Raw genomic sequence first — 23,486 nt, 5'->3', positions numbered from 1 at the left:
CTCTGCCCCTTCAACCTCACCCTCCTTACCAATATACATTCATCACTGAAAAGGGAAATATTTACAAAAGTTAGTTTAGTTATGTTTAAATATTATGTTTAGCTGTCTGGAGACCATGTTCTCAAAATTTATACAAGAAATCAAGGATTAAACTTCATAACAATTAGGAAACCACACTGTGTAAAATCAAAGACTTAGTTAAAGGACATTAAAATAGTTTTACCATTGGTGCTAAATTGAAGTGACTGCATCTCCTCCCAACACCTGGAACCAAAACCTTTTGAACTTTCATGTAAACAAATTGGGGCATACCAAATGCTCTGTCTGTAGCCAGGTACCACCTCTGTACACGCATTTGGGTGAAAAATGTGGAAAATGCCTGAGGACTCTTTGAAGCAGCTTAGGAGAAGTGAGAGCAGGAAAGAGGCTCTTCTCTGGGGTAAGTTTGTTTAGTGGAAAGTAAGCAAGTTGTCAGGGTAAAAGTTGACAATGTTGATTCCAACAGTTTGAACTGCGAATAAACATCCAAAGGGATTATGTTACTGAGAATTAGAAAAGATTCCACTGAACTCAATAGAACACTTGTGTTTTCAAAGATAATACGCCTTCAAGCCACACTCTGGATCCACAGTTTAAGGTTAGAATTACCTTAAGCCCTTTCTATGCCACATTAAAGAACATGGGGTCTGACCTCTTTAGTAAGGACCTAAAATTAAAATAAGAAGAGAATAAAAATATTTCATTTCTAATAACTGAATTAGAAAATACTAAATACATGTACATTTGTACACCTGAGATAGAATAAAGAAATTTGGATTTAAAAAATCTATGTTCTTCCCAAGCATCTAAACTTAAACAGTTACACTAACCAACTTAGGGAAATAATGCATTGACCATAAATCACTTTTGAGTTTTCCCTCTTAATGACCTATCAAACAGCAAAAAAAACAAGGCCTATACTTATGAAATCCATAATCCTCTTCTCTGCTCACCAAAGCCACATTTAAATCTGGCTTTCATCTCATGCTGTTGGATTTTCCACCAGGTACAAGATGAAAAGCTGGAAGAGACTTGTGCTTTTTCTAAAGCAAAACAATTTGGTTGCCACTCAGCAATTCCTGGTGAAATGCCAGGAAGCCTATAAAAAAATTAAAAATTTTCCTAACTTAGAGTTTACAAAAATAAGTGTGAGATGTTCCTAGCCTATCAGACATTCCATCTCTTGATTTTTTAAAAATTCGTAAACAATGGGAAAGAGACACTTTTGATTTGTTAAACTTTATTTAGATCAATATATGCAGGTATGTCTTACATGCCCTCAAGAAAACGGAAGTAACTTAGCTCTTCTTAATCCATCTTAAGTCCTCCATGATTCTCACTTCAGAGTCGCTGTTAAAATCTTTCCCAAAACTTGACAAAAGCATGCAACTCACATGCTCTTTACCAGCCAAGTTTGCAGGCAGCCCTGCAAAAAGTTGCTTCTCCTCTGAGCTCTCACACAAATTCACTTCCCTCCTTGAACCAAGGATATAAGGGAGTATGGCTGTCTCATAGCCTCTTTGTTCTTAAAAAGAAAATCAAATTCTCCAGATATTTTCAAACTCCACCAGGAATAGAACATTCTCAGCTCAGCCTGTGGATCATTATCTCTTTTACATTTCATCTTTATGTTCCCTGGGTTCATGGAAAGGGCATACACAGAAAGAGGAAAATAGCTGCTTCTTGACACCAAATTTAGTAATTCTTTCAAATCTATTGGCACACATCTAAAAAGTCATATTTTTATAAGGCTTCATTAGGTTTTCATTGGTTCTGTCTTTGGAGAACACACATGCTGAGTTGCCTATAACCTTAAGCCAAATACATCTGTAAACTACAAGAAATATTTTTTATAGGAAGACAAAAGTCATCACAATTTAAAAAGGGATATAGTGGGTGGAGACAGACAGATGTGGGCTCATCTACAGCCCACTTTAATATCTCCCAGGCATCAAGTTGTTAACTAAGGGAAGCCAACAATCTATAATGCTCTAAGATTCCAGAAAACTCCAATAGCCTTACCTGTTAATATGAGATTACTGTAAGTATTAGAGAATTGCTCCTTTAGAAGAACAAGGTGCATTTGAGCTGCCTTCTCCCGTTGGAGCTCCAGCATAACATCAGGGTGCTGAGCAATCTTGCAGCCTTTCTGTTTATCCAGGGCAACATCACTTCGAACAATGTCTACAAAAAGAAATAAATGCAGCCAGCAAAAACAAAACAAAAAAACTGGAAAACTATATACAAATGAAAGTCTTGTTTCACCCAAAATGACAGAATTTATAACCTACCAGTATCTCATCAGAATGAAAAGATTTGTTAAAGTAAAGAAACCTGATGAGCCTCCAACTTCATGATACATTCTGCAAGTTTCTCTGATCATTTCCAAATTCTTTGGCAGTTTCCATTTTATTACCTCACTGTAATCGTTTAAGATTCTCACTCCTCCGTTCTACTCTCAGCTCACCTCTAGGATTTAGGCACTTCCTAGGGCCTTTTCTGAACTTCTACCATTCTCCATGGGAAAAAAAATAATACAACTTTGTCTGAACACCAGTGATTATGATATTTCATCTATCTCATGCTGTAGGACCAGGTGGTAGCTCCTGCGTGTATATTCAGGATATGTGGCCTGTTTTCAAATTTACCTCCCAGCTAGCCCATTCAGTCCAAATTAGGGCTGTTATTCTGTGAGCTAGCTGCTCAGGATTTCTCCTGCTATCTTTCATGTGCCTCTGGCTGCATTCTGACTCATAAATAACTCTTTAAATCTGTAAGTATTTGTAGGCACTGAAGAAAGCAATAGGGCGAGTCACTTTACAGTTCTACCTCTTTCCCAATTATTTTCCCATTAGTAACAGGCTGCTTTTTATACTTCAGTATGATTTTCACTCAAAGCAGAAGTATCATCCAGAAAACAGTCTCTGCAAAAACAAACACTGTCCTAAAATATTTCCCAATTAACAGGGAGCTTTAATGCCCTAAAGTTGTTTACTTTTATAAATTAAAATATAATTCAGTTGACTATCATTGAAACAATTGATGTTTATCAACAGCAATCTGGATGACAGTCTAGAAACTTTCAAGTTTTGTGTAGCAAATTGAAGGACTTTAAGAGAAAATGCTAAAAAATAATAATAATTATTATTATTATTATTATTATTATTATGAAACCAATGGCTTTGGAAGAGATAAAGTAATACTCATGTTGATTGTACCAAGAAGAAAGATTTGGTTCTTTCAGCAATGCTCAAAGAGAAAATAGGATATGTAACATAAAAGATGTTGTACTCCTCAAACCCATCAACATAGCCCTAATAATATAGCCCAGCTATAAATACAAACCCAGGACAATGAGGGTTAGGATGTGTGTCACATAAAGATTAGTCAGATGTGGGAATGTTTCTTACTTAATCTTGGTTGAAAACAGAGGAGCTGGTTGGAAACAATGGAGTATTTATTCCTAAACCTATTAATGCCAATTTCTAGACTGTAAGCAATAAAGTGAACTCATTTAACATTCAAGTAACTACTCTCATAGATGTTCTGAGGCTCGAATACAAAGGTAGAATAAATTAATTCAGGATACACTCTAGTTTTTAAGACCATCAGTAGAAAGCATGAGGAAAACTTATTACACTATATAACTGAATCCTTCCAATAATCCTATGAATGTGGCAGAATTGTTGACTAGCTACCCAAACCCTACACACAATCCCTTCTCCTTTGCTTTCCTCTGCTATAGAGATGAAAACACAGAAATAAACAATTTCCCAGCTTTCCCTGAAGCAAGGGGTGACCATGTAACATGGTTCTGGCCAATGAGCTATAGGCAGACATCCTTAGGGGGTACTTAACCTTAGTGACAAAACCACACTAAGAGAAAACCAGGATATTTTTCCTTTAACCAGTTAGCCTTTCCCTATTCCTTATGTCTAAAACATAGACATGAAGCCCAGACTTAAAGAACTCATTTTGTGGCAATGACTCAAGAAGCCAGAGGGCAAAGGACTACACACTAAGGATGATGAAATCAAAGACTGGAAGAGCCTAAGTCCCTAATGTTTTTATGGAGCTCCCATAGCTACCCTACTTGTCCTAGACTGCCCATCTGTTGATATCTTGTTATGTGAGATATCAGTTTCTTATTTTCAAAATCCTGACCTGTTTTTGTAATCCTAAATGATAAAGAATAATATTACTATCCCTATTGTATATCTGAGGAAACTGAGGTCCACAAAGCTCAAGTGACTTGCTCAAGTTCACAGTGCATGGTCAGTCCCCAAATCCAGAAATTTTCAAAGCTAATCCAGTGATCTTTCCAAAAGTTACTTCTACATAGAAACTCATGAACGTAACAATAAAGTATGGTAAATAATAAAAGTGAGGAACTAAAGAGAAAAACCTAATTATACTATTACAGCAGCATACCACAGATGGTCTATCTAGAAAAGAAATATGTATGATACTTGCCCAGAAAACATCACAAAACTTGTACCAAAACATACTATATAGAGTGAAGAGGAGTTGAAATTATTCAGATATCTCCTAACAGGAGTCTAATACAAAAGTAGAACACCTATCAAACTCTCTATTTCCTATGTAATAATTGTCTTGCTCAGAAGGCAGAGAAAGCAAATATTATAACTGATAGCCTCAATATCATTCCAACCAGAACCTTAAAATAAAGTGACCATATTATCTTAATAAGAAGAAGAAAAGAAAACCATGGACATGGCCAAACACATGTCTGAGACTTTAGAAATGTACACAACAACAATGTTTGGGGAAAAAATAGATATGCCTTACAGATTCTTTATTCAACCTTGATCTGTTTGAAATTGTATCAAAGACTAGATAAACACACAAAAAAAGGTACTTACCAAAGATGTATGTGGTCATATTATCTGGAGGAAGAGTTAATATTATAGATGGCAGACTAAAAATTCAAAATTATCTTGACAACCTAGAAACCAAAGCTGAAATCTCTAAGACATAGACATGAACACAAAGTCTTGCATCTATACTGAAAATTTATTACATAAGAGGGTAAGGCCAGACCAGACAGAAGCTCAAGTATTTAAGATCTTATTAAGTTGTACAGGTTTTAATTGAATGCAAACTTCTTGTAAGTCAGTAATATGCTGCGAAATATGATATGGCTGCCAAAAAATTAACATAATTCTTAGACTAAATTAATAGAATGAGAACACCCAGAATATAGGAAGTAACATAGTCACCCTGAATTCCACCCCAGCAAAGGGCAGCACAGTAAAGAGTTGGAGTTAAAGCAGACCTTGGTTCAAATTCTAGCGTGGTGGTTACTTACTAGCTGCAGAAGTGACAGACAATGCCTCTGTAAGCCTATTTCTTCATTCTGTTATTGTCAAGAGTCATAAAAGATTTAACACTATATGTGCCACATAATAAAAATTCTATTAAAGGTAGCTATTACTATTTTTATTATTATAATACTCTATTTTTAGTATTGTATGTTTTCTACCTGTAATAGTTTCTCAGGATAATCTAGAGTCCACACAAAGTAAAGTGCCAACATGGGAAATAATTTTATTTTTTTAAAAATAGCTGAAAAAACAGTGTTGAACCTGGTAAAGAAAACATTAAAGATGACTTGCTTCGTACAGAAGAGAAAACTGACTTATTCTGTATAAATACAGAAAGCCAAACATTACAGGAGTAACCAAAGGAAATATTATTTAGTTCCACAAGAGAGAACTCTAACAACAGAAGTGGTCATATAAGGAAAGGAGCTACTTGAAGATGGGGTGAATTTCCCATCCCTGGAGATATTCAAGCAGAGACTAGGTGACACAGGCACAGTAAAATGATTTCGGTATAGTCATTAAAGCCTGCCAAGTACAGGGTTAAATTACTTTCACCAACAATATATGAGGCAATATAACAGATATTAAAGGCAGATGCTTTGAATTCAAACATATACAAGTTTAGATCCCAGTCTATCACTTACCTTCTGAGACTCTTAGACAAATCATTAAATCTCTCCTTTCCTAATTTTTCAAAGTGAGAGTATTAATAGCATCTGTAATGAGCTTACACAGACAGTTACAGGGACATATTGGACATTCGACAAGTGCTGGTTGTTTTAATGGGTATGAATAGTAATTATATTTATATTGGGAAGTTGTTACTGGAGAGTATTATATACCTTTAGCTCATTTTTATCTCAAAAATTTTATGGCTCTACAAAAACTTATGCTTTTGTCAGACATGATAGAAAAAATAAAGATTCATAGCCAGGAGGTTTAGGTATGAATTACAACTACTTTACCAATTAACCATGAAACTATAGACTAAAAACTTAACATCCTTGTGCCTTGGATTTTTCCTGCTCTACCAAACTGAAAAGTTGATGGACTGAATGACCTCTAAACCTCTATCCTCCTCCTACTAGCTTTCTCATTCTTGCTGATATTTTTTATTGCTATGTGATCAAAGTAGTTCCAAAGAACAAGCTACCCATATGTCATCTCCTCATCTGCCCCATGGTCTTTATTCTGATATTGTTCAAGGTTGCCAAAGACCCAACATATACCCTGAGGGAGGCAACAAGGGAGAAAGCATCCTGAACCAAAACTGATACCCTAACATCAAGTTATTGCCTATGAGGACTTGTGGACATGTTAGTATGATCATGTTTGTATTTTTGTTCTTGCTTCTTTCTGTAATACATCCTTCTCCATTCTTTAATCAGTTAGTAACCCACAGCTGTATTAGCCCAAGGTTGTAGTTTTGGTTGGTGTGACAGACTAGCAGACCAGACGAAAATTTTAATAGAGAGATCCTAGAACTTTGAAAGACATAAAAATGAGCTATATAACTTTGCCATGCATCTCTGGCTGACTGGGAGGCTGGGCACACATGCAGGGGATATTCAGCATAGGATTTTTCACACAAAACTGGTTAACTGGGAAACCATACACAAACTCAAGAGGTTGGGAGGAAAGTAAATGGTTAGGCAGACTTAAAAATTATCATAAAACTGAACATTTTTACCAATCCCCACAGAAATCCATCAGCAGAAAGCCTTAGGGATTAGTGATTCAAAGTGTCTGAAACACAGCTACTGAACAATCACTGGGTGACCATTAAGCTGTTAAGACTCAGAGGTGAACCCTAGGAAGCCAAGCTAAAAAAATAATAATAGAAATTTTAAGAACAGAAAAAACATCAGTGGCAGCACAGGATAAAAAAATTAAGTCCAAATAATTTATTTTTAAAAAGGCAAAACAAGAGGTGCCTGGGTGGCTCAGTGGGTTGAGGTCTCTGCCTTCAGCTCAGGTCATGATCCCGGGGTCCTGGGATTGAGCCCCACATCAGGCTCTCTGTTCCGCAGGGAGCCTACTTCCTCCTCTTTCTCTGCCTGCCTCTCTGCCCACTTGTGATCTCTGTCAAATAAATAAATAAAATCTTTAAAAAAAAAAAGGCAAAACAACAATTCTCAGGGGGAAAAAATACAGATTGGCTATGATATATCTAAAATGTCCAGTTTCCAACAAAAAATTATGAGTCGTGAAAAAAACAGGAAAGTGTGACTCAAACTCAAACTCAAAAAAAAAAAAAAAAAGTGGTCAATTAGAGCTAATTCTGTATTGGCCCAGCATGCAAAGACTTCAAAGAATAGGGGTGCCTGGGTGGTTCAGCCAGTTGGGTGGCTGCCTTCAGCTCAGGTCATGATCTCAGGACCCTGGGATTGAGCCCAGTGTCGGGCTCCCTCCTCTATGTCATATCAATAAATAAATAAATAATCTTTTTAAAAAAGAACAGATTATAAATATTTTTAAAAATTAAAAGAAGCCTTGTTTAAATAATTAAAGAAAAACCTAGTAATGACTCAAGGAACTGGGGAATGAAACAAATAGAAATTTTACTTAAAAAAAGAGGAACAGGGACACCTGGGTGGCTCAGTCAGTTAAGCGGCTGCCTTCTGCTCAGGTCATGATCCCGGGATCCTGGGATGGAATCCCACATAGGGCTCCTTGCTGAGCGGGGAGCCTGCTTCTCCCTCCCCCTGCTTATGCTCTCTCTCTGTCTCCTGCTCTCTGACAAATAAATAAATAAAATCTTAAAAAAAATCTTTTAATTAAAACAACTTAAGAGGAACAAATGGATATTCTAGAGTTGAAAAGTACAATAGCTGAAATGAAAAATGCACTACATGGGCAAAACAGCAGAACCAAGACGGCAAGAAAAAGAATCAGTATGTGAAGACAGATGAATTAAAATGACCTAACATGAAAAACAGAAAAAGATCAAGGAAAAATGAGCAAAGCCTCAGAGATTACGGAATAAAATGAAGCACCCAACAAAGAGGAAAGAGAAGGACAGTAAATTATTTCAAAAAATAATTTTAAATTTCCAAGAAGTACAACAAAAACAACCATTACAAACAAATCTATACCTAGAACATCATAGCACAACTCTTCAAATCCCAAGATAAAAAGAAAATCTTAAAAGCAGAAAGGAAAAAACTTATCTCAAAAAGGGACTCAACAATACAATTAATGGTTGACTTCTAATCTGAAACAATGGGAGCCAGAAAGCAGTGGAACAACATATTCAAAGTGCTGAAAGAAAAAAATTCTGGGACACCTGGGTGGCTCACAGTCGGTAAAGTGTCTCCTTTTGGTTCAGGTCATGATCCTAGGGGTCTGGGACTGAGCTCACCAGAGAGTCTGCTAGTGTCTCTCCCTCTGCCCCTTCCCCTGTTTGTGCTCTCATGGGCAGGCACATGGTCCCTCTCTCTCTCTAATAAATAAATAAAATATTTTAAAAATTCTTATAACCAAGAATTCTATATCCAGCAACACTGTCATTGAAAAAAATGAAAGCAAAATAGACACTTCCATATAAAAAACACTGAATTTGCAAGCAAATCTGTAATATGAGAAATATTAAAGGAAGTCTTTCAGGTTGGAAGGAAATGATACCAGATAACTCAAATACACAGAAAGAACTAAAATACATTAAAAACGATATATATGTAAGTAAATGTAATAGAATTTCTAGACTCTTAGTTTCTTTAAAATACATAAAACACAGAAGATAGTTATGTTGTAGTTATAACATACATAGATGTAGTATGTAAAAAATTGACAGTATAGGGGGAATAGGAAAATAAGGTGAATTCATGTGAAGTTGCTTTAATTTATCAAAATTAGGTATTAACTTGAATTTGACTGTCATAAACTAAGATGCACAGTGTAATTCCTGAAGCAACCACTAAGAAAATAACTAAAAATAATACAGTGTAAAAACCAACAAAGCAATTAAATTATTTTTTAAAAAATTTTAAAAATCTAGAAAACTGGTTTAACAGAAATAAAACAATAAACATAAGAAATATAGTACATATCAAAATGGCAGACATAAATTCAGCTATACCAATAGCTGCATTAAATGTAAATGGACCAAACACTCCAATCAAAAGCTATAGATGGTCTTACTGTGTTTAAAGAAGCAAGATCCAAATATATGTTGTTGAAGAGACACATTTTAGATTTAAAGACAAATATAGGTTGAAAATAAAAGAATGTGAAAAGATACATCATGCAAACAATAACCATAAGGGTGCTGAAATGATTAAATTCATGACAAAAAAAAATCACAGGGATTTGGAGTGGTACCCATTATGTTGTTATTAATCAAGTTTTTTTCTGGAGAGGGGAAGAAGGAAAAAGATTTTCCATCTATCAACAATTGCTCTCCATTCTGTATTGAAAGGGTGAAACCTTGATTCTTCTCTCCTTTCCTTTAGGCAAAAAAATTTATGGCTCAGATTCACAGACTGCTGAATTTGACTATAGCTTGCCCTATTCAGCTTTTCCCCTTCCTTCAAACTACCTAACACAATAGGTAAGTCCTTCTAGCCAACATTCCCTAAGAGAGGGTAAGAAAGACAGCCCACTTAAATTTCTTTTTCTTAAGCTTTATGTAATTGCTTCTTTTTAAAATGTAATTGACATATAACATTATATTAGTTTCAGGCATAAAACATGATTCAGTATTTGTGTATGTTGTGAAATGATCACCACAATAAGTCTAGTTAACATCCATCACCATACACAGTCACATTTTTTCTTATAATGAGAACTTTTAAGATTTACTCTTTTAGCAACTTTCAAATATCAAGTACAGTATTATATTTAACTATAAACACCATGCTGTACATTACATCTCCATGAATTATTCATTATATAATTGTATACTTGTAACTTTTTATCCCTTTCACCCACTTTACCCCACCCCCACTTCCTGCCTCTGGCAACCACCAATCTGCTCTTTATGAGTTTGCATGTTTTATTTTGTTTCAGATTCGACATATAAGAGAGATTGTATGGTATCTGTCTTTCTCTGTCTGACGTTATTTCACTTAACGTGATGACCTCAAGATCCATGCATGTCATCACAGATGGCAAAATTTCATTCTTTTTTTATTCGACATTGTGTATGTGTGTATGTTTGTGTGTGTGAGTGTTTCACAATTTTTTTATCCATTCATACATTGATGGATACTTAGGTTGTTTCCATATCTCTTGGCTATTACAAATAACACTGCAATGAACATGGGGCTGCATACATTTTTTTCTTTTGAGTTAGGGTTTTCATTTTCTTCAAATAAATACCCAGAAGTGGAATTGCTGGATCATATATAGTTCTGTTTTTAATTTTTTGACAAACCTCCATACTGCTTTCTATAGTAGCTGCACCAATTTACATTCCCATCCACAATGTATAAGGGTTCTCTTTTCTCCACATCCTCATCAACACTTGTTATTTCTTATCTTTTTGATTATAGCCATTCAAACAGGTGTGAGAATGAGATATTTCATTGTAGTTTTGATTTGCATTTCCCTGATGATTAGTACTGAGCAGCTTTTCATGTACCCATTAGTCATCTGGATGCCTTCTTTGGAAAAATATCTAGACTTTCTGCTTCTTTTCAATTGGACTGTTTGCTACTGAATTATAAGAGTTTTTTCTATATTCTGGATGTTACCCTTATCAGATACATTTGCAAATATTTTCTTTCATTCAGTAAGTTGTCTTTTCATTCCATTGATGATTTCCTTTGCTGTACAAGATAAAATTGTTTTGGAGATAGTAAATATTACTAGAGACAAACAGGGACAGATCATGGTGATAAAAGGGTCAATGTATCAAGAAGATACAACAACTATAAATGCCTATGCACTTAATAAGAGAGTTCCAAAATACACGAAACAAAATCTGAGACTAAAGTGAAAGGAGAATTTAATAATTATAGTTCAAGATTTCAATACCCTACTCTATAGTTGATGGAACAAGATAGAAAATCACTTAAGGACAATATACCTTACTGACATTTATAGGACATACTAAATAAAAGCAGAATATACAGATTTTTCTAATCACACATGAAACATAACCATAATAGTCTTATGCTAGGCCATAAGTCTCATAAATTTAAGAGGACTGAAGTCATACAAGGCATGTGTTCTGACAATACTGGAATTAAATTAGGAACCCATAACAGAAAGACCTCTAGAAAATCCCCAGATATTAATATTTAGTTAAACAACACACTTCTAAATAGTCTAGGGGTCAAAGAAATCACAAGGGAAATTAGAAAATATTTTGAACTAAATGAAAATGGGAACACATATCAAAATTTATGGCACAGAGCCTAAAAAGTACTTAGAAAACTATAGCATTATACACATATACTAGAAAAGAAGGAAGATCTCAAATCAATAATCTAAGTTTCCACTTAGAAACTAGAAAAATAAGAAAACAACACAAAGCAAGCAGAAAGAAAAAAGACACTTCTCTTGATTTCTATTCTGAAATAAAAAACAGAAGAACAACAGAGAAAATCAATGAAACAAAATATTGTTTCTTTGAAAAGATCAACAAAATTGAAAAGTTTTGAGATAATGGCAAAGAGGACACAAATTACCAAAATCAGGGAGAAAAGGTAATCTTAAATGGTTATATAGTGTATGATTCCATTTATACATCAATTTCAAAAAGATGAAATTATAGTGATAGGGAACAGATTGCAAATAGGTAGCACGAGGTTGTTGCTTTTGGATGGTACAATTCTGTATTCTGACTGTTATATTGGTTACACAAATTCATATACGTAGAAAAACTTCATAGAATTACGCACACAGAGAAGAAATAACTATACTTAAAAACTGATAAAATACAAAGCAAGTCTATACTTTAACTTCCTCTACTATTTTTGCAAGTTTTTAGCAGTCTAAAATTATTTCAAAATAGAGTTTAAAAAGAAGTTATACATTTACCTCTCATCATACACACACACAAAAATTAACTCAAAATAGATCACAGACCTAAATAGAAGAACTAAAGCTATAAGTTTTCTAGAATAATAGTAGAATGGCTTTGTTTCCTTAAGTTAGGTAAAGATTTCTTAGTTTATAACACCTATAGTACAATTCACAGCGGAAAAAAAATACCATTAAGAAAATAAAAATCTAAGACAAAGACTGAAAGAAAATATTTGAAAATCACCTATATGATAAAATAGATATAGGAAATATTTACAACTTAATAAAAAGACTAACAACCCCATTTTAAACGTGGGAAAAATATCTGAACAGACATTTCACCGAAGAAGATATACAAATGACTAATAAGAACATGAAAAGATGCTCAAATCATTCATTAGTCATTAAGAAATGCAAACCAAAATCACAATGAGGTGCTACCCTTAGAAAGGCTATAATCCAAAAGACTAAAAATACCAAGTGCTAACAAGTATGTAAAGAAACAGGAGCCCTCATACATTGCCAGTGGGGATGTAAAATGGTACAGCACTTCAGAAAACACTTCAGCATTTTCTTAAAAGATAAACATAAACTTACTGTATGACCCAACAAATCCACCCCTAGAAATCTACCCAAAACAAATAAAAGCTTATCTTCACCCAAAGACTTGTACATGAATACTTACAGTGGCATTCTCCACAACAGTCAAAACTAGAAACAACCCAAACATCCATATACTGGTAAACCAATAAACAAAATGTGGCAGATCCATATAGTCAAATACTAATCAGCAATAAAAACAAACTATTGATAAATACTAGACCTGGAAAACCTCAACAACATAAAGTAAGTGGAAAAAAAAAAAACCCAGACACAAAAATGTTACGTTTTGTATTATTTCATTTATGTAAAACTTCTACAAAAGGCAAATCAAATTTAAAGAGAAAACTATTGTTGGTTTCCTAAGTCTGATGTGGGAGCAAGGATTGACTGCAAACAGGCATGGAATGTTCTAATATTGGATTGTGATGATGGCTTCACAACTCTATACACTTCATAGAAATAACAATATACTTATTATAATGGGTGAACTTTAGCACATGCAGATTATAGCTCAAAAAGGCCATTAAAAAGTAACAAAAATAATACACCCATGTTCATAGCAGCATTATTCATAATAACCAAAAGGTAAAAGTAGCCCAAGAGTCCTTCCACAGACAGATAAATGAAATGTGGTATACACATATAGAGCAATATTGTTCAGCCTTAAAAGGAAGGAAATTCTGACATATGCTATAACATGGATGAACCTTAAGTATAAGTGGAAGAAGCCAGTCATAAAAAGAGAAAATTTTTTTTAAAAAGAGAAATATTGAATAATTCCATTTGTATGAGGTACCTTGGGTGGTCAAATTTATATACACAAAAAGCAGAACTAGTGGTTTCCAAGGGCTGTGAGGTGGAGATAAAAAGTTGTTATTTTTCTCCCTCTGCCTCTGCCCCTCTCCCCACCTCAAAAACAAACAAACAAAAAAACCAAAAAACCCTTCATTGCTACTTTGTTTTAATTATAAAATTATAAAATGTTTGGAAGAGAGAAATGTACAAAGAATACCCACCCATACCCATGCACCCTCAGTCAGCTCTATCCTTGCATGACATTTTATCATACTTGCTTCAGATCAGTTTAAAGAAAATAGTTCAGAATGTTTGAAGCCCTTTGCTTGTTTGCAATAACATTCTCCTTCCTCTCTCCACCTTCACAAAGATGACCACCATCCTAAACCCTGCAAGTAATACACTTACATAGCCATATGTATGTATGTATGTATGTATGTATGTATGTACATATGTATGTATGCATGTATGTTTGTGTTTGTATGTATGCTTTTCTTACATAAATAAAAAATACTAGGTTTACATTTTTACAACCAAGGGACAATTATCAAAACTAAGAAACCAACACTGCTACAAATACACTTACACTACAGACTTTATTATATTTCACCAGTTTATTGGTATTCTTTGGGATTCCAGAACCTGATTTAAAATCCCACATTGCATTAGTTTCCAAATCTCCTTAATCTCCTCTGAACTCTAACAGTTCTGTCTTTCCTTGCCCTTCATGACTATCATTTTTCAAGAGTACTCATCAGGTTCAAATAAACTGTCTTTCAGTTTGCACTGGATGACGTTTTTTCATAGCTGGAGTAAGTTATAGACTTGGGGCAAGGATACCAGAGAGCTTGGTTAAGGTGGTCTGATAGGTTTCTTCACTGATAAGTTACTATTTTGTCTTTGTAATTAATGAATGTTTTGTAGGAGAAATTTTGAAGCTACGTAATACTGTGCTTTCTTGTATACTTCTACCCACTAATTTCAGCTTTCATTAGTGGATCTTGCCTACAGCAATTATTCCTCTGGTATTCCAATAGTGATTTTCTATTTTCCTCATTCCTTCTACATTTATTAATTCTCTAAGAAATTAAGTGGCCCTTTTCCACTTATTTGTTCAACCACTGTTTATATTAGTATGGACTTACAAGTATTTATTTTAAGTCATCATATTTATCTACTTTGTTGCACAAATTGTTCTGGCTTTAGTTATTTGGAACTCTTCCAGGTCAGCTTTTGTGTCCTTTTGACATACTCACATCATTTTTTTAAAGAACTTCCTTATTTTCTAACACCACAAATGTTCCAGGAACATTTTGTATTTTCCTTGTCCCAATCTTGGGGTCATATACTTTGCCAAGGAGCCCTGTTTCCTTTTGTTTGAGAATGATATTTAAAAACCAAGATCTGGGCACAGCATGTGCTCACTGCTACTGGGGTGTCACTACTTCTAGACCCTCTTAGTAGATAAGGCTAGGAAATGTGTATGTATATACTAACTGGTGTACATGGATAAATCTATATTTATTGTATCTATCTACCTATTAAAAGGGAAAAAAAAAAACACACTAGTTCAGGGCACCTTGGTGGCTCAATGGGTTAAGCCTCTGCTTCTGGCTCAGGTCACGATCTCAGGGTCCTGGGATCATGTCCCACATTGGGATCTCTACTCAGCAGGGAGTCTTCTTCCCAGCCCCCCACTGCCTGCCTTTCTGTCTACTTGTGATCTCTGTCAAATAAATAAATAAAATCTTTAAAAATAAAAAAAGGGGGGGAACATTAGTTCATATTGATGTCTCCAATTCCAATCCAGTACCAAAGGGTTTATTCTAGCATTCCCATTTGCTTATTTGTAATTTCTTTCTCTGACAGTAAGACACCTGCTTTTCCTAAACTACAATATATTTACTTATTTGTTCAACAGTAGTATACATGCAGTTTCAGAACTGCTACTTTTTATAAATCTCCAATTCCAATGTTCATTGTAAGTGCATATATAGAAATACAATTCATTTTTGTATATTAACATTGTATCCTGCAGCTTGGTAAACATAATTAGTTCTAGAAACTTTTCTAGAGCCTTTGGAATTTTCTAATGTATATTATTATGTTAGCAAATAGATACAGTTTTATGCTTACTTTACTAAACTGTATGCCTTTCATTTCTTTTTCTTGCTTTATTACACTGGCTAGGACTTCAAGGATGATGTGGAATAGGAGTGGTGAGAGTGAACATCCTGCCTTCTCAATCTTAGATAGCTAGTATTCAGGTTTTCATCATTTAGAATAATGTTACTATAGCATTTTTATAGATTCTTTTTATGTGGTTAGGGAAGTTCCTTACTCTTCCTACTTTTCCAAGAGCTTTTATCATGAATGGATGTTAAATTTTTTTCAGGTGCTTTTTCTGCATCTGTGGAGATGACCAACCTGTAAAGTAACTTAGACACACACATACATGCACACACAGCCTATAACAAATTGAAATGTGCTGAATTTGTAAATTAATTTGGAGACAATTTCAAGATATTTAGCCTTCTTAACCATGGCATTATGCATCTCCATGAGGTCTTCTTTTATGTTTTTCAATAAAGTTTTACAAAGTCCTCTATTAAAATGTGATGTAATATTTCTTGATTTATTCAAAGGTTCTGTAGTTTTTGCTAATTTTATAAATGATATCAGTTTTATAATATGTTCTAAATTTTTGTCCTTAGTTTTTAAAAATGTAACTTGTTTTTCTACACAGATTTTGAATCCAGCAATCTTGACAAACTCTCTTATCATTCTGTAGACATTTGTGACTAGATATTCATGAATTCACTAAGTAAATAATCACCTTCTTAATTCTTATATATTTTAATTATTTACTATTTTGTTGAAGTATAATTGACATACATTATATTAGTTTCAGGTATACACCATTATGATTCAACATTTGTGTACACTGCAAAGTGATCAACATGGTTTAAGTCTAGTTACTGTCTGTCACCATACAAAGTTACCAAAACTTTTTTAAATTTACTCTTCTTATGTATTGGAAGAAACTGGTTTCTTACATTTATGCTCATCTTACAATCAGAGACACTGCCTGCCTTTGTTCCAGATTATCTTTTCAAAGATGTTTGTATATGAACAGTCTTAGAAGACAAAGATAGTGCCTACAAAGGGCAGGCATGCATAGTGTCCAATATAATAAAGATAGCATCTCCTTCCAGAAGAAAGGGAAGGCCTATTTATTTCTCATCACAAAAGATTCAGGTTCCCTAATCTTTGGGTTTCCCTCTTGTTATATAACCCACTGCATGTTTAAGTATCAGTTAGCATTCTTCTTGTTGTCTTTTGGGAATTGAGACTCAGGAAAACAGTGCAAAAAAATTGCTGATATTCTGTCTATTGCTATTGCTACAAAAAATAAACTCCTTTGTTTCTGATGTCATTTCTCCTGCCAGCAGCCATGAAACTCTAGAAGGCTACCTTCTTAAATTGCAAGTAGGCTAAAACCACAGACCTTCACAGTTCTTGACATTAATGTGTCAGCTAGAACCTCCAGTACAAAGGTGACCTGTGGGCAGCTTCATCCTGATTATAAAGGGAATACTTTTAACATTTCACCATTAAGCATAATAATGGATTTAGATCCTTAGTGGATACTCCTTTTCAGGTTATGGGGAATGGTTAAAAAAAATTCCTAAACCACTTAACTTGGGAAACTGTTGCCTAAATGGCCTAAAAGAGTTGACATAGTTTTCAAAAGTGGCTCTCCTTAGAATTAAAAGTAGGAAAGGGATTTCTAAGATGAAGCTATTAGAATTTCAGATAATACAATTTTTCATTATGTCCTGCCCAAAGGACCCTTGACATTCTCAGCCCCCACCAACAAGATACCAATAGTATCCCTAGTCTTAATGATTGAAAACCCTTCAATTTTTTCAAATGATTTCCCAGAGTAGGAGTTGCCAGATTTTCTACTATAAAAAGCCAAACAGTAAATATTTTAGGTTTTGTGGGCCTTCCAGCCTCCTGTTGCAACTAAACTTTGCTGTCATAATGCAAAAGCAGCCATACAGAACACATAAATAAATGAACAAATCTGTGTTCCAATAAAATTACAAAACACGTGGTGGCAAGACTTGACCTGTAGGCTATACTTGACCCCTGCACTAGAGAGATGGTACAGAGTAGAAGATCTTCAAATTTCACAGATAAGGAAACTGGGATCAGGGATGAAATTATTTGGGACGCCTGGGTGGCTAAATGGCTTGAAGCCTCTGCCTTCGGTTCAGGTCATGATCCCAGGATCTTGGGATCAAGCCCCACATCAGGCTCTCTGCTCCACAGGGAGCCTGCTTCCTCCTCTCTCTCTCTCTCTGCCTGCCTCTCTGCCTACTTGTGATCTCTGTCTGTCACTTAAATAAATAAAATCTTAAAAAAAAGATTTGGCCAGCATCTTAATTGCACAGAGCAAAGATTAGAACCCAGGCTTCCTAACCATCATTGCTCTTCCCACTACATTACCCAGCAGAATAAATGACACCCTGGCACAATCTGCCTCAGTAAGTATTTTTATCCATTTCTACTAAATGTATGCAAAATATATGGATATTTGGCATATATTCATGAATATTCAAGTCTCTGCTCCAGGTCCCTCCTCTGTGGTCTGCATCATTTCTCTAGTTTTGCACCATTCCCAGATGAAGACACCACTGTTCCATCTCAAGTATGTTCATTAAAACATACACTACGACTTGGTTGTATGCTGAACTCAGAAGCAGAGACATCCCACAACAACTCAGCATAAATCACTCATCTGTTGAATATTTCTAAGGCTATCCTCACAGTATTGAACACAGCCCTGATTATTCATCTGTACATGAGAACTCACACCTAATCAAATTGAAATCTATTTTCTAATGAGAGTCCCTGCCGAACTAGATCTAATACTAATGTATACAAAATCTCAGAGTGTATCACATCTACTAACCTTCTGTCATCTGCAACTGCTGAGATCCCATCTACAAAGATTTTTTATTTGGCTACATTGATTACTTTTTTTAAGTTTTTATTTTAATTCCAGTTAGTTAATATGCAGTGTTATATTAGTTTATGGCTGACTGATTCTTCACAGAAGTGATAAATAAATTGCCTCATGGAAGGACTATGTAATCATAAATAGTTGTTAGCAGTGATACACACAACTTGAAGTAAAGCACAGAAGAAGAAAGATAGCTACACAACCAGCCTTGGCCAAAACCAAAACTTTTGCTAGTTTATTCAGTATACCTGGGGCCATGTTTACCCACACTTGGTGGGATTCACACATTGGATAGGAGACTGGACTACATGAACTGAAGTACTTTCAACTCTAACATTTAGTTAACCTGTACTCAAAAGAAAAAAAAAAAGAATATTTCATCCTGGTGAAACTCTCATAGAAGAACTCAGCCATGAAGAACAGACAGAATTTAGATATGGAAAGAGAAGACAGAAGTGCATGAAGAGATCAGTGTAGATTTGCACCAATGGGCTACTCTCTTCCTCCTCACATTGAAACAGTAAAAACCACTCAGAAACTCAAGAAACCCCTAAAGAGACAATCTTCTAAAAAATGGTTTAGAATTTACTGCACCAAAAGCAGCAGTCATGAATGCCAATTAGAGCCAATGGCCTCATATATTTGGTCACTGAGTAGCAATAATCCTAAATGGCAATTTCAGTTGGAATCTGATCTATTCAAATCTTTTGAAGCAGGCAAGGACAGGAGGCAACAATTATATTTAATATATGTTTTTTAATGAAGAAGAGAAGAAATATTTATGCACTGGATTAGAGTTCAGTAGCACTTACCTTCATTCTGTGCCTGAAAAAACTAATTTAGCTTCTTGGGGAGTTGACTTCTTCCCATGGTATGGGTAGACTGGATCAGATTAGAACATTTATATCCTTGGTTTATCATCATTTAGATGTATTATAAGTTCTTCAAAGGGCAATGTTTAATACAAAGTTAATAAATGTCAAAGTCAAACAGAAACTAAACAGAATTCTAAAGAAATTACAACAAAGATTTAGACGTCCAAATTTTGTTAAGAATTTGTCAAGTATCATCAGTTGCTTGCCTAACTTGGAAGCAAACCAAATTTCCTCATATGGATGGCTTTGGAGCCTCCTAGTGGCAGCCTCAGGGGACCTACTAATGAATAGTTACGGAAAGGACCAGGCTTTCAAGAGAGAGTTAGTTGGTATGCTGCTGATCAATTCAAACAAACTCATCAACTCCCACAATGTGTTCAATACACTATATTGGAAACTAGGAATGCAAAGATGAATAAATGTTGGTTCCTACCCTCATGGAGCTCACAACCTATTATACAAACAAGTAAGAAAAGAAATAACTCTGAAATGATACAGTGAGCACTTACAATCTGCATGAATAGGGAAGGGGGATGAAGTCAGGAGTGAGTACTAAAGGAGGCTAACTTCTTAGCTATGTCCTTATTAAAGGATAAGTCTACCTGATGGAGAATCCAAGTAGATTATATATTTTCATGCCTTCGCTAATTTTGCTTCCTGTCTGAAATATTCCCTTTTCCACATATCATACTTAGAATACTAAGATTAGAGTACAGTAGGGTGGGAAGAAAGTTGAAAAAACACACTAGGAGCAAACTTACCAGTGCCTTTATGATTTGAACTTTATCTTCCAGGCTCTGAAGAGATGTCAGAGTGTCTAACTCAGGTGACTACTGAAGATTATTCAGAAAATAACTCTGATAGCAGTATGAGATTTCTATTAGGAGAGCTGGGGAGCAGCTCAACTGTCTTAACAGTTCAGGAGAGGGATGGGAAATGATAGTAGCACAGCAGTAGCAAGAAAAAAAATTCTAGAGTGAAGAACAACTATCCCTAACAGCCATGTGAATATGGGAGATTAGGCTCAGAAAAGAATCAAAAACAGTTCAGTTTTCCTCAAAAGAAAAGGTAGACAGTGATGCCATTAATCAAGGTAGGGAACACAGAGGTCAAGAGAATGAGTAATAGCAGGGAACTTTAGTAAATTTTATTTGGTGAACAAATTGTATCTGGGGTTTGTTTAAGAAACACTAGAAAGTACCTATAAAACTCATAAGTCTGAACAAATTACATTATAACCATCTCAGAACAACCACAAGAGTTATAACCACTATTAAAATATTAAATGTTGTTATCTACTAGTGGTATATGAAAAGGAACAATTACTTCCACTTTCATAAACAACATCCTGAAGTTGACTGATCCAATCTCAGAAGGCTAACCTCCTATTAGACAACAAAAAAATTTTAACAAAGGTAAACATCTTATTCCTCTAACTTTTGTCCTCTTTGGCTTATCCAAAAATACCCATCCTCCAAGGATATACCTTGAGTTTCATCTTGGCCACAAAGCCTTATCTTATTCTTTAGGACCCTATATATTAATTAGGTTAACATTTATGGACTTTTATAGCATTTATAGATAATATTCTACTATATTAAATTTTGTTGTGTTTCTCCAACTATATGTAAGTCCCTTAAGAAGTGAGGCATAGGCCTACTTCTGCTCTCAGCCAGAGGCCAACTAATTACCTATTCTAACTAACCACTCATTCCATCCCCCTTATATTTTACAAATGATAAAACAGGGCCCAGACAAGTTACCTAACTTAACCAGGGGTTCATATGTAGCTTGTGGTAGATGTCAGACTAAATCCATATACATTTCTATGCTTTCAGGTACCCCATAAGTATCAGTGAGCTAACTGTGTGTTAGCTCACTGATACTTTTGCATCTTAAAAGGACACTCTTTTAAAAGGCACTTTTGCATCTTAAAAAGACACTCAAACACCAAAAGATACAAATTAGTGATTATTTAGTGATAAAATTATAAGCTCCCTGAAAGGCAGTAAGGAAGATATTTGGGGACAGAATTCTGGGAAACTTAAAATGGTATCACAAATTTCAGCATCTAGTCATGAAGGAAAAGTAGGAACTGGGTTAACCCTCCTACCTTAAATAACTTTTTAAAAAGACCAAGATATGCAAAACAATGGAAAACAGAAAATACAGGACAGTGGTCCCTGAGGAAGGGGAAAAAAAGTGAGCCCTATGATGCTATACCAATTACTACCTAAAGAGAGCTTTCAGGCTGTAGTACAAGGAGGAGGAACCCAAACAGAACTCAGCAGTCTTACTGACTTGAAGAGACAAAGTTCAGAGTTAGGAGAGGCCAAGGCAGCTAGAGTTTACAGAACAAAGAACAGGAGAGAAAAGAGCTACACAAAGAGCTCAGAGACTACAGTGGATTGCCTGACACTGCTGGCTGATGACCTGTAGTATGTGAGAAAACTACCAAGGCCAGGAAAAGAACCACAAGGAAGCAGTAAGTGGAACAATCACCACAGTTTACACAAGACCAGGAACAGTTCATGTTCAGGCCAGCAAGACTAAAAAGACTTCATAACACACAAGGTATAAAGTAAGAAGGGTATGGATGTATAAAGTATTGCTTCAAGAAAGATTCTGCCTCAAGAGAGAAGCCAAATTAGCCAAAGACTAAAGACTCTTTTTGAACTTAAAAGAAAGCCTTGAAAAAAATCAAACTGATCCACAGAACTTAAATTTCCCTCACAAAAAGACAAAAAAATTTTAAAGGAATATCAGAATATCCAGCATCCAAAAATGCAAAATTGAAAATGTCAGGCTTCCAATTAAAAATTCCTAGGCAAACAAAGAAGCATGAAAATATTACCCATAAATGAGAGAAAAATCAATAAACATACAGAGAAATGACAAAGATGATGGAAGTAGTAACCAAAGACTTCATTAAAAACTATTAAAACTATATTCTCTATGTTTAAGAAGAGAAAGCTCAAGAGTAAAAATGAGAAAAAAAAACTGAATTTCTGAAAACAAAAAATGTAATAAATGAAACAAAATTAAACTTGATTAAATTAATGCCACTTACACACTGCAGAAAAACGGATTAATGGAATTGAAGACATAGTAGTAGGAACTATATTAAAAAAAAAAATAAAAACAGATTCAGCAAGGAAAAAAGACTGAAAAAAACAGAGCATCACTGAGCCACCAGACAATACTAAGCAGTGTAACACATGAATAATTTTTGCCAAAAAAGGGTGGGAGTAGAACAGGAAAAAAAACTTGAAAAAATAATGTTCAAAACTTCCAAATTAGATGGAAACTACAACCTAGAAAGGCTCTAGAAGAGGAAATAGGAAAAGCACTACACCAAAGCACATGATATTCAAACTGCTGTAAGCCAGAGATAAAGAGAAAATCTTTTTTCATTATCAATGTTTATTCATTTGATCGAGCCTAGAACACACAGAAAATAGTTTCACAGTTGCTAACTCATATTACTACAAAAAGGAATTCATATTTGTTTACTGTTCTCTCTTTGTGGAATACAAAAACCCTTTCTCAAGTTTTATCAAGAAAGAGTTGACCTACATCACTGTATAAGTTAAAGACACACAGAATTATGGTTTTATGTACATATATTATGAAATGATGACCACAACAGATTCAGCAAAATTCCACCTTCTCATACAGATACAACAAGAAAAGAAAGAAAAAAGGGGGGGGATTTTCTCTTTGTGATGAGAACTCTTAGGATTTACTCTCTTAAAAACTTTCCTATATATTATACAGCAGTGTTAGCTTTAGTCATCCTGTGTATATTACATTCCAGTACTTATCTTA

The 23,486-nt window shown here is 34.8% G+C and overlaps 1 protein-coding gene across 3 annotated transcripts in view; it reads right to left on the bottom strand.

Moving 5' to 3' along the window:
• The window catches only part of HPSE2 (heparanase 2 (inactive)), a gene marked incomplete at both ends in the record, with an annotated part of 697,942 nt that overhangs the window by 625,710 nt on the left and 48,746 nt on the right, over nt 1–23,486 (bottom strand). For 2 of the 3 annotated variants that reach the window (XM_080823263.1, XM_080823264.1), the window contains one exon: nt 2,062–2,223. The exons of the other annotated variant lie outside the window; for it this stretch is intronic. In XM_080823263.1, the coding sequence (XP_080679389.1) occupies nt 2,062–2,223 (162 nt within the window). The remainder of the gene's footprint in view (nt 1–2,061; nt 2,224–23,486) is intronic. 3 annotated transcript variants of the gene reach the window in all.

This window comes from Martes martes (assembly GCF_963455335.1).
Source record: "Martes martes genome assembly, chromosome: 14".
In the NCBI taxonomy this organism is placed as follows: Eukaryota; Metazoa; Chordata; class Mammalia; order Carnivora; family Mustelidae; genus Martes; species Martes martes.
Note: the sequence above shows the minus strand (reverse complement) of the source record. Positions and strands in the feature narration are given on the sequence as shown.